Here is a 12911-nt window from a genome sequence, read left to right on the forward strand (position 1 = left end):
AATGCAACAAGTATGTAGTATACTCAGGGGAGGGCTGGTAGCCAACGGCCTGGGGGGCAAGTCTAGTCAAGTGGCCCATTGCGTCACTGAATGAGCCGACCATCCATGGCCATCTTTTCCGTATTTTCTAACACATATTGATGTAATTTAATCAGGAAAACTGATATACACTAAAAAAAGTCATCATACACAGGATGCCTGAAGCCACAATTTAGTACCACTGATCATTTTTGTCTCTCCTACAGTAAGTAAAGTGCCAGGAAACAGATGACCAAATACACACTAGGACAGGCTCTGTCACACTGACACCCAAACACACACACCAGTACGGACGCCCAAACACATACACCAGGCCAGGCTCTGCCACATGAATGCCCAAACACACACACTAGGAAGGACTCTGCCACACAGACACCCAAAAAACACGCACCAGGACAGACTTTGTGACACCCAAACAGACACACAACCGACTAGTTGGTTCCTTCCACGTGTCTGTACATCCCCCATATTGCAGGGCAGCATTTTTTCTGGGCTGGTCAGCAATATGTAAAAGTTATGTGTCCTGGAAAACATGGCCGATGTAGTCACCCTATTGCCCCCAAACCCTTGTGTATTGCCCTCAGCTAGACCTACATATATTTATCTCACCGCCCAGCCCCCCTTTAGTATTGATTTATGTGATGCCCCCAGCCAGCACCCCCTTGGGAATTAATGCTCCCTCTTTGGAAGCATAGGATTTGCTATATTTGCATCCAAACAACCTGCCTGTGGCATCCTAGTCTCAAACAGCCTCCCTGTGCAATGCTTTCCCCCCACTTTCACATCCATGCTATCACACACATATTAATTAATTTACTAATTTACAAACATTCACTCATTCATAGATACTCATTAATTCATTTAATCATGCATACTCATTCATACAATCTCTCCCACCCCCTTACTTGAACTGCAGATCTCAATGCCGCTCTCCCACACCGCCCAGGGGAAGCAGAAACGGAGCAGAGTTATGTGATGTGACGTAGTCATGTGACTCTGCTGGGTGGAACAAGAGATGTTGCTTGCGCAGCGCGAGCAACGCACAGGTAGGCAGCAGGCCCCCTGCGGAAGTGATCACTGCCCTGGCGGTCATGTGGCCGCATCAGCCACTTTAGTGCACGGCGAGACGTTTTATTTTGATTTAGAACGGCCTGGGGGCAATTGCCCCCCTGAGTATACTCACATTCATAAAGACCGGAAATGCCATGTATGTATTCTGTTCCTGACCTCCCAAATCCTTGCAGACATCCTTCAAGCGTCTGGAAATTGTTGGTTCTGTTGGCATTGTTATAAATTACCGTATTTGCTGAATTATAAAACAACCCCCAAAAATTTGAATATTAATTTAGGAAAAAAAGAAAAAGCCTGAATATAAGGCTACCCTATAGGAAAAAAGTTTTACTAGTAAACATTAATTTACATGTAAACTATCTTTTTCATATTTAATAAAAACTATGATAGAGAAAAATGCATTTTTAAAAATGTCCTTTTATTTGCCAACCTGCCCCCCCAGTTATGCACATCTTCCCATAGTTTTGCACATCTGCCCCCAGCGGAAGTACCAGGAGCGGAGGTTGTCTGCGGGCATGCCGGGGACCTGGATCCTCCTCTCTGGCACCCGGTGGACGTCTGAGCGATGCACACAGACAACCTGCACTACAGACACTTCCGCTAGGGCTTCTATAACGGAGCACCGGGAGGTCACGTCACGCCGGCGCTTGGTCATAGAAGCCCCAGAGGAAGTGCCGGCAGTAGCAGAGGTTGCCAGAGAGGGAGGATCCAGGTCCCCTGCAGTGCTGCGGGGTATCTAGAGCTTAGTCTTGTAGTCAGATCTCTATTTGACCTCTGAAAAAAACTTGTCTTATACTCGAGCAAATACGGTAAGTCTTTCTTTTTATTCTGGAAATGTGGCAATTGACCTATTTTTCTTTTATATTTTTTCTGTTTTCCAGAGTGCCTTTGACACTAGCGATAACAGTGACGCCACCAATATTGGGCAAATTGCAGATGAAGAACACCCAGATGAAACAGATGTGACTCCTGAATTGGATTTATAATTTTATTGAAAAAATGTGCTGACCTAACAGCTGGGCAAATGACTGGATAAACAAGTTGTCATTATGAATATATTTTGCTATATCTGACCTATGTTGGATTTAGGCATGTAACAAATGAAATATTCAGTTAGATGTTATCAAAACTGAATAATGCATGAACACCTATAATTTAAGGCATTAATGTAAACAATTATTTCCTATTTAAGGATTGAAATATACTATTTTTGCTTGCCACATTTAAGTGTTTCAGATCATCCAACTAATTTTAATAAAATACAAAGACAACATGAGTAAACACAAAATACAGCTTTTAAATGATCATTTCATTTATTGAAGGTAAAGAGTTAATCAAAACCTGTATAGTCCATGTGAAAAAGTAATTTCCTCTCCAAACCTGATAACTGCTTGGCCCATCCTTGGGGCAAGCAACTGCAATCTAACATTTGCCATCATTTGTTTTTTTGAGCATGAACTGCCTTTTTAAGGTCATGCCACAGCATCTCATTCCATTTCAAGTTAGGAATTTGAGCAGGTCGCTCCAAAACCTTAATTTCGTTTCTTTTAACCAATTCAGAGGTGGACTTGTTTGTGTGCTTCAGATCATTGTCTTGCTGCATAACCTGTGCTAGAGCTTGAGGTCACAACCCAATGGCCGGACATTCTCTTTCAGAGTTTTCCGGTAGAAAACAGAATTCATGGCTCCACCAATTATGGTGTAACGAAGCAGCAAAGCAACCACAGACCACCAAACTACACCGACATGTTTGACTGTTGGTATAATGTTCTTATTGTGCAATTATGTGTTAGCTTTACACCAGATATAACAGGACCCATGTCTTTCAAAAAGTTTTATTCTTGACTCATCAGTCTACAGGATGATCCCAAAAGTCATCCAGATGTTTTTTGGTAAACGTGAGATGAGCCTTTGGGGTGTTTTTTTTCTTTTTTTGTCATCGGTGATTTTCTACTTGTAACTCTCTCATGGATGCAATTTTTGCAGTTTCTTATTGTGGAATCATGAACATTGACCTTGACTGAGGCAAGTGAGGCCTGCAATTCTTCACGTTACTCTTGGTTCTTTTGTGGTCTCTTCTGGGAAGGCCGGTCTCTTCTGGGAAGGTTCACCACTGTCACAAGTTTTCACCATTTGTCATGTAGCATTTGAAATGGCTTAGTTACCCTTTCCAGATTGATAAAGGTCAGACTTTTTTCTGTGTAATTTCTGTGCTGCTTTTTGAGACCATTTAGCCTACTTCACTTTGCAACGTAAATTCTATTTCATTGGTGTTAAGATTAAACAGGGCTAGCACTAATTATGCCTGAGTGTGTCTAGTGAAATTTAACCCAATTATCAATTCAATTTGGTTAATTGGTTGATTTAGTAACTAAAGGTAGGCCAGGTAGGGTTGGATATCTGTTTACCTTCTATACATGAAATTATTTACTTGGGTTATCTTTGTCTAATATTAAAATGAATTTGATCTGAAACATTTAAGTTTGACAAATATGCAAAATAGAAGAAATTGGTAAGGGACAAATACTTTTTCACAGCACTGTGGGCATGAAGATATGATATCCATTTTAGATTACATACAGTATGTCACCTACCTGCCATGTCACTAGACTTGATGTCAATTGATTTAAACCCTTACTGCAGATACTGTATGATATTTTAATAGGAGTAGACATTCTGCCCATTGAAAACAGTCTTCTGCTAAATGTTTGCACTTATTTTATTTGAGCATGAAATGTATGTAACGTATCTGAAATTTAGGAATATGTAAGATTTTGGCCTGTTCGTTGCATGAAGCTATATCGACAGCTTGCATACCAAACATCAGGAACCTTTTTGAAAATATGAATGGCAGTGGAACTTTGTCTACCAATAACTTACACATGCAATGACAAAAGGGAAAAGTAAATAACTCCATTGGGGTGGACATGTACTAATGCATAAAGACCTTTGGGGCTAACAAACCAACAAATGTTTGCTTACAATAGTGTTATGTTTCATATAAAATGAACTGAAATAAAAGAACTGCACCTGTGTCTTTTGGGAAATCATTTCATGCATGGTTCTGAGAGCAGCATTTAGGCTGGGGGGCACATCCTGCCAAGCGTCTATTAATATAGCAGCCAAAAACACATTTGGCATGCCACACATCTAATGTTCACAAGCTAGCTTTATTTACTAAAGGAAGAGGGTTTGTAGAAGAGCTATGGTTTCTTCACTTCACATTATAAAGAGCCAACCCCAGTGAGCTTCTGCTGCAGAGAGAATGAATAAACTATGAAAAGAACAAATTTAGGTGTGTGTAAGCGCACTCCTATAAACACCGTGGATAGTGATATGGTGCAACAAAAGGGAAACAACTTCAAAAGTCTCACTGCTTGTGATATGAATAATCTACAATGTAATACATGATAAAATATGGTGTTGTCTGCGCACACAAAAGAAATAATAGGTGTGAAAATACATATAAATACCACTTTTGTCCTTATATCCGATCAGTTCTTGCATAATACAAAGTGATATAAAACCTAACTCCTTGGGTGCTTATTTACCTAAAAAAAATAAAAAAAACCCCAAAGAAACAGAACCAAAAATCATTGTGCGAGACAAATATAAAAAAATAGTGAGGGACGTATAAATGTAATTCACCTTTCTATTCGCTATTTCTTAAGAATCCAGCCATTATCCAAACATGGCCTTAAGCTCTTGTGCCTTAAGAAACAGAAGTATGTGGAGATTTACACAAGAGTCTTGGGGACAGAGAATAAAATAGTTATGAGGTAGGTAGAAGATGCAATGCATAGAAAAGCAACACACGGAAAAATAAAAAATGTGGTTTTCAATAATTACAAGATGTATACTACAGTTGTGTGTGGTTTTTGTTCCCCTTTTATAATAAGGGAGAGAGAGGTACATGATTTCCTTTCTATAGGACTTCAACCATAATACAAAGCAACCAAATCAACTTGCTAAATATAATTCAATTAGGGCTGCAGCTAACGATTATTTTCATGATCGATTAATTGGCCGATTATTTTTTCGATTAAACGGATAAAAAAAAACAAATGTAAATTATTCATTTATTTAAAATAATTTAATAAACAAAAAGGATGTCAAAAACAAACGGCAAAATAAAAAAAACTGATAAAAATGCATTTGTTTTTATTTCCCAACCTGCCCCCAGTTATGCACATTTGAGCCCAGGCTTGCCACACTGCCTCCCACATATGCCACATACCCCCAGATATGCAACTCCGCCCTCCCCACATATGCCTTATACCCCCTGATATGCCACATACCCCCAGATATGCCACTCTGCCCTCCCCACATATGCCTTTATATACCTTATATGCCTTATACCCCCTCGTAGATTCACAGACTGGTTCACAGCACACTGACACAATACTTAACCCTCAGTCCTTAGCATTAAATGAACCCTAAAGACTCCATCAACCATAACTGCCCTTAAATTAACCATAACTGCCCCTAAGTTAACCCTAACGACCCCATCAACCATAACTGCCCTTAAATTAACCCTAAACAGCCCATTAACCATAACTGCCCCTAAATTAACCATAAACACCCCATCAACTATAACTGTCCCTAAATTAACCCTAAACACCCCATCAACTATAACTGCCCCTAAATTAACCCTAAACACCCCATTAACCATAACTGCCCCTAAATTAACCCTGAACACCCCATTAACCATAACTGCCCCTAAATTAACCCCAAATACCCCATTAACCATAACTGCCCCTAGATTAATCCTAAACAGCCCATTAACCATAACTGCCCCTTAATTAACCCCAAACAACCCATCAACTATGACTGCCCCAAAATGAACCCTAAACACCCCATCAACTATAACTGCCCCTAAATGAACCCTAAACACCCCATCAACTATAACTGCCCCCTAAATTAACCCTAAACACCCCATTAACTATAACTGCCCCTAAATTAACCCTAAACACCCCATCAACCATAACTGCCCCTAAATTAACCCCAAACACCCCATTAACCATAACTGCCCCAAAATTAACCCCAAACACCCCATCAACTATAACTGCCCCTAAATTAACCCCAAACACCCCATCAACCATAACTGCCCCTAAATTAACCCCAAACACCCCATCAACCATAACTGCCCCTAAATTAACCCCAAACACCCCATCAACCATAACTGCCCCTAAATTAACCCTAAACACCCCATCAACTATAAAAAACAAAAACTGTCTGCGCTTCTTACCCTAATAAAGTTGGCAACAAATATATAAACATAATATAAATGAGAGGTTTTGGTTATATGAATTGGCCAAAGCATAATTAAGCTCACCCGCCACGTCAAGGCGCCACCCCATCAACTATAACTGCCCCTAAATTAACCCTAAACACCCCATCAACTATAACTGCCCCTAAATTAACCCCCACTTCCCCTAACTTTCAGCAGCCCAAATATTAATTTTATACTCACTGTAGCCGTGTGGATGCCAATGGGCGGGGCCAAACGGCAGTGACTGCAGGGAAAGACTGGGAGAAAAGAAGGGGCGGGGCCAATCTGTAGTGACTGCAGGGAGGGACTGGTAAGTAGTACCCGCTGCTGTGAGTCACACTGAAACGGATTATAAAACGAGGAGTATTTTAGGGAGCATTTGCTCTGAAAAAAACCCTCATTTTATAATTGATAAAAATCGATTCAACTAATCGGTAATGAAGTTCATTGGCAACGAATTTCATTATCGATTATATTGATCAGTTGTTGCAGCCCTAAATCCAATAAAGTTCAAAATGTGTGCAATTTGACCCATGCAGAATATTTAATGCTTCAAAGGAAACGTTTGCGACTTTTATTCAGTAAAATGTTCTTTCAAATAAGACTTCACTATGCACAGAAACAGTGAAATAAATACATACATACATACATACATATTTGTCGTTTTCATTTACATGGAAAACTATTTGGGCAATGGTTCTTTTGTAAACTGTCATTCAATAAGATGTATTTCTTATACATTAAGGGATAATCTATTATTATTTTACAATAATAAAAGTAACATGTTTTCAAAGTATTCCCATTGCTATATCTGGTTGGCCCGGGCTGCTCCTAACAAGTTTACCGGTGGTCACCCCGAAAACACATGTTGAACTACAACAAAATACTCTTCATTTAACCATAAACAAAATTAATTTTTCATGGTTTTTTTTTTTTTTTTTTTACATTTGTTCTAGAGGTTTACAAACTGAAGGCTGTTGTCTAGGTAAGCAGGTTTTAAAACAAAATACTGCTTATTTGGCAGCCAAAATATGCATTTTAAATATTTACAACACTGCTGCAAATCCAAAAGAGAAGAATGTATTATATGCTGACAATATCTGTCCATGTCTAACAGTCCCTCAAAGTAAAACAACTCCACGTAGCTAATCAGGTGCTTTCTAATGATATAACTCAATAGCATCCAGTAGTGGGGTTGTAACTCTATGAACACAGCTTTGCCCCGTTTGGCACAGTCTTTGAATTTTAGGTAATCCAGTCTTACAAAAAAGTTGCTGATTACTGAATTATGCGTGCATTACTTGCTCAATTAACAATCAAACCATAGGAAACTTAAAAAAAAACCAAAAACAAACCCAAAACAATGTGTTGCTTTAAATACACTATTTTCTGCAGTCATATATTGCAGCCACTATTTCTTCCAGTATGACATCTCTATTTTCTTTTGTAATCTGAAAAACAAAAATAAGTACATTATTTTGAGCTTTTTTTACGTTTGTTGATGAGAACACTGACACCGGTTTCCAATAACCATAATAAAGCCTGTTACCAATAAAGTGCAAAGAAATTAAAACACTAGGGTTTCCCAAGAATTGAAAACCAGGGGTGCCACTGAATGCCCAAACCCATATACTGACATGTGCAAGGCTTAGTAACCAAGTAGGACTGCTTGTGTGCCCCCACTACATAGGCAGGAGAATATAATAAATCTGATTGGTACAGGGAACGTTTCTTTGATTCCTTGTGTAAAGAAAATAGCCCGTCTAGAAAACTTGATGACCAGTAGAAAGTTGTTGTTTATTCCATGCAGGTGTAACTGAAAACATGAAATCTGGTCTGTATCAAATGTAACACATAGCCTCTCAAGTACAGAAAGTAGTAGAAGCATTAGTAAACAAGCATCTACAGACACCAGACAAGCCAGAATGCTTGTTTTTTCCCTCAGAGATCTCATGGTGCTGCCACAACCACAAGGGATTCTGGGTAGGCGCATGCAAATAAGGTCAACAATGATCACCTTTTGCCTCTATATCCACTTAATACATGGATCCCTTGAAAGTAACTGCCTGCTGTACAAGACAAAACTCGGGTAAGAGGTGCAATATGTCACCACATATGGACAGCTGTTTCGTCCTTCATGGGACTCGTCAGCATGAGGTTGTGATACTGGCTTAATACTTGAGGCTTGGGGAAGCACGAGAAATACCAATAACAAAAGTTATGGTGGGTAAAGGTGATGGAAAACCCTTCCACTTAAAATTAAGGGGGTAGTAGAAGCATTATTAAACACTCATTTATAGACACCAGACAAGCCAGAAGGCCTGTTTTTTCCCTCAGAAATCTCATGGTGCTGCCACAACAACAAGGGATTCTGGGTAGTACAGAAAGTAAGCATCCCGTGGTGAGCTTTATGTGCCAATCATTCAATCTGAAATAGTTAATAGACTTGCAAGCTCCAACGCAATTTTTAAATATCATAACATAGCGTTATGCCCAATCATGTCCTGTCGGATGTTTGCTTAACTCTACCAATCGCTGCCTGTTGCCTCCTTAAGTTAAACAAATTATTTTGTTCAGTCAGGTGCACATGTGCCAACAGGCACAGGATAGATGCATTGTTGTTCTCTCTGTGTTTGTGTCAGCAATACATTGACAAACAGGGTGCAGGTATTCAAAAATGTCTTCTCCCATTTTAGCAGATTACTTACATGGAACACTTTAACATCTTGCCTTTTTCTTATTTCATCCACAAGTGGCAGAGGCTTCGCTTTGGGAACTGGAATAGTTCCAAATACCAAAGCACCCGCACAATCCAATGTTTTACGGACAGTGCGAATAAACGACTCGCTGAAGAGTTCCATTTTGCCAATTTCATCAACAACACATATCATTTTCTCTTTCCCATTTTCTTTTACTGTCTGTGAACAGAGACTTTAATTACAAAAAACAGACATGATGATGGAGTAAACAGATTAGCCACCTAAATGCACTAGGATCAGTGGCGACTCTAGGAACAATATATAGCACATAAAATACCATAGTCCCAACAGGGGGGGCACTAATAATGTCCACCAATAAATGACGCCACTGAAAAAAAACTAAATAAATATATAAAAATAAGACGCCAAAACAACAGGGTAACGCGGTATGCAATGATGTTATTGGACTAACATAACACTAAAGACACGCTTTCAAGAATTTTCCTCGGGTCTCAGGCAATACTTTTGCTTCTTTATGCGGCTATGTTCAGTATCTGCCATAGTAATGTAGATTGGATTAGCTATATTAGTACAGTAGATGCATACAGCCAAAATATCAGAGTATTGCTGTATGCACTGGTAGTTTTTTTTTATTGTACTAACATAATACAAGCTTTTGGGGGGGGTGTCACAGGAGCATCTGTGGCAAGGTTGTAGGGATCTGCTAGGTAGGCACCTTCCCTATTAGTCACTACAGTCACACCCCCAGATATCCATATATGGTTGGGAGGGTAGCTCCCCTTTTGATTGATCCCTAAGTTAATGGGATGTGGTCCGCCCCTGACCACACCCCCTGCACTGTGATTGGTTGCTCCCTGTTCTAGCCCTCTCCTGATTGGCGCCAGTTAAAGTGATTAAGTTAATGTATTTATGCATTGTTCACCCTGTTCTTATCAAGATGGTCTCATGTATAAAGTTGGTGTTTTTGGTGTACAATAAAGGAGATTCTTACTTGTTCAAGCCTAAGACCGTGTCTGTGATTTGGGGACAAGGGACACTTAATCATGGAGTGTAACTACTTGGTTACTGGAAGTCTAGAGTATACCGAGGGGACCATAGGAGATCGCTGATGGCAGAGACCATCCGTCTCTACAGGGTCCGTCACAGGGGGTTTCTCTTTCCTCGGGTATTGCATCAGACCTGAGAGAGAGTAAAACTCTCGAAAGCTTTTCTTTATAACTAACAAATCAGGGGAAAAAGCGCAATGGAGTGTCCTGGAGTCTGTCAGGGTGTAAGATTCCCATACACATACATACACTAGTCCCCCCCCCACCCCCCACAGCATAGAGACTTGTCATGCTGCTACCTATATTCTGCCATTGCGAATCCATCACCTTATGCTTTCCAGTGAGGGGGCAGTGAAGAGGGTGCCTCACCCAGCAGGCAACACAAAGTAGGTTGTGACCCTGCTGGACGCCTCACGGCACCCCCTGCAGGGAAGCGTCGGAATTGTGGGCTCTGGGCTCCAGGAAGTGATTTGTAGTCGCCATGGCGACACACAAGTAAGCTCCACAAACACAGTAATTGAGCCAAACTGCCCAGAAACATAATTTGTTGCTATGTGGCCCTGAACAACAGTGGAGAGATTGCTTACCGCATCGTAAGCATTTATATGGGGAACCCCAGGTATGGTATACAAGACTGCATCTCTCTGAGCTGCTAATAACCAGCAGACAGAAAACTCATAAAACTAATTGCAGCAGCTATCACCTGTGAAAACTAAAACTACTAAAGATTTCAATTAAAAAATCTAATTTTTGTAATTAAATTCTTAAACACATCCCGGGACAGGAAAGGATTGTCAATTATTTGAAACCAAAGACAGGGAATTGGACAGGTTAAGAAGATTAAAGGAATAATAAAGATTATGATGCTAGAGAATACTGGATAATGCATCTGGCAATTGCATGGGTAACAAATGGATGCGGCAAGTATAACACAGAGAGTTTAAGGAATAAAACATTTTTCTTACCGAGCTGAGTACAGGAAGAGCAAGCTGTTCAAATGACACAAGATCTACAACATATTGTCCAACTCTGTATTCACGCCTATCTGTACGCCCATCTGACCTGCAAAACAAAACGCACCTTCACCAGCAACTAAAATCATGCATGCATACTGTACACACCAAATGTACCAATCAGCAAGAGACATATCATAGGAACATTTGATGTACCGATGGCAGCTGAGTGAGTCCCAGTGCTTATGTTGTATACTAAGAGTGGATGTGTAATGCATTTCGGGTGTACAGGCATAAGAGGATTTCTTAATTTCGCATCTATAGAACAAACAACTAAATGACCAGCATTCATTCTAATATCAATTATAAGTATAAAACCTAGAACGTGATCTATGTATAAATAAAAAATTGAACAGTATATTTCCCAGTGCCCATTTTAATGAAATACAGTACTAAATACAGTAACTGGAGGACATACACATGCAAAAAAAAATTGCTGCAAGATGCATTTTCCAATATGTACCTAAATAGGACAAAGGTAAAAAAAAAAAAAAAAAGAATATGATGACAGTATATTCAGCAGGCGCAATAACTTTAAAGGCAACCTTAAGCATGTTGTTAAAAATCAATCAGAAAATCACACACAAGTAATAATTTCATACTGAGTTCGAGATAAGGTCCCACGTTTTCCTGACAAGGTTACGATATCAAATCCAATTCTTCTACCTCCTTGTCTTACTTCCTCTGTGTAAAATCCGTCAATGGAAACACCAGATGATCTTAACATTTCTGATGCTTTCTTAATTAGAGTGGTCTTTCCAATCCCTAGATGAAGCAAAAGTGGAATATTGTTTAATGGGGCTATTTAAACCAAATGCAAATATCTGTTGTTAAATATCTTTTTCTTTGGAAAATCCATTATTGTACAATTTAGTAAACATCTTTCTACACCAAAGGAATAGCCAGGACTTGCAATTCACATTTCACTTTTAAAGGAAAACTCTAAAGCTTATGATGAGAAGTCCCGTTACGTTTAAGTATTTGTGCCCCCACAAAAGCGTGGGGGGGGTCACAGGGCATCTAACAAGCAGCCAATCAACCAGTGGCGTGAATCGTTGGACTACGGACAAGGCGGGAAGCTGCAGCTTCTCCTTAAGACAAAAATATTTTAAAGAACGCATATTAAAGTGCTCACAGAGTACTTTAATAAGCATTTTTCTTTGGCAAGGCTGCCAGGGACATTCACGTGTCATTTTTCACACAGATGCCATCATTTGTATTTCTCCTGTGACAACACATTTTCTGTATCGTATATAACGTAAAATATCTACAACAGGCCTATAGAAGAGACCGTCACCTAACTACCCTAGAAAAGCTTGCAATCTAATGCAAACGAATGTAGACAATAAAAGCACCAGCCCCAATGCCAACAACTCTGTAAACATGTATGTGTTAATAAAACGTGTCAACTTGATACGTTTTCATACAGTAGTTAATAAACTGTTTTACGGTTTGCTAATGATACCAAATCTACTGTATATTATGCTTTTTGTATGCCCAGCCTAATATTTATCCATTCATTCTCCGGTTTTCCGGTTTTATCACAATTACCTGGCGGGCCCGTTAAGAAAACATGCTTATACATAGCGATCCCCTAATACGTGGTCGCCGTTTCCACACTACCTACTACGAGTCCCCGAAACTCCCTACCACGCCTCCTTGGAGTGAACCGGAAGTGACGCAATACCAGCTATTGCTGACAGGCGCCTAACCTAACATTATTCGTTTCCCCTGACCAACTAGCTCCCAA

The 12911-nt window shown here is 39.7% G+C and overlaps 2 protein-coding genes across 2 annotated transcripts in view; one reads left to right on the forward strand and one right to left on the reverse strand.

Moving 5' to 3' along the window:
• Positions 1–2487, forward strand: part of PCNX2 (pecanex 2) — a 58452-nt gene extending 55965 nt beyond the window's left edge. Inside the window, exon 31 of the mRNA XM_053459972.1 lies at positions 1992–2487. Within this exon, the coding sequence (XP_053315947.1) occupies positions 1992–2096 (105 nt within the window). The 3' untranslated portion in view covers positions 2097–2487. The remainder of the gene's footprint in view (positions 1–1991) is intronic.
• Positions 2488–7757: 5270 nt separating this feature from the next.
• On the reverse strand, positions 7758–12828 carry NTPCR (nucleoside-triphosphatase, cancer-related). The gene is made up of 5 exons (XM_053459640.1): positions 12713–12828; positions 11764–11926; positions 11114–11210; positions 9091–9300; positions 7758–7833 (listed from the first exon to the last, which is right to left on the reverse strand). The coding sequence occupies exons 1-5, from the start codon at positions 12744–12746 to the stop codon at positions 7765–7767; spliced, it is 573 nt and encodes a 190-aa protein (XP_053315615.1). The 5' UTR covers positions 12747–12828; the 3' UTR covers positions 7758–7764.
• Positions 12829–12911: the final 83 nt, after the last annotated feature.

Source organism: Spea bombifrons, chromosome 3, assembly GCF_027358695.1.
Source record: "Spea bombifrons isolate aSpeBom1 chromosome 3, aSpeBom1.2.pri, whole genome shotgun sequence".
Classification (NCBI taxonomy): Eukaryota; Metazoa; Chordata; class Amphibia; order Anura; family Pelobatidae; genus Spea; species Spea bombifrons.

What these genes read in the sequence shown, in the direction of transcription:
- NTPCR (XM_053459640.1), bottom strand. Translation starts at nt 12,746, where the DNA reads ATGTATAAGCATGTTTTCTTAACGGGCCCGCCAG. An exon ending in GGGACCTTATCTCGAACTCA is followed by an intron (nt 11,211 to 11,763) that starts GTATGAAATTAT and finishes TTTGTTTTGCAG; the next exon opens with GTCAGATGGGCGTACAGATA. An exon ending in CTCTTCCTGTACTCAGCTCG is followed by an intron (nt 9,301 to 11,113) that starts GTAAGAAAAATG and finishes CTCTGTTCACAG; the next exon opens with ACAGTAAAAGAAAATGGGAA.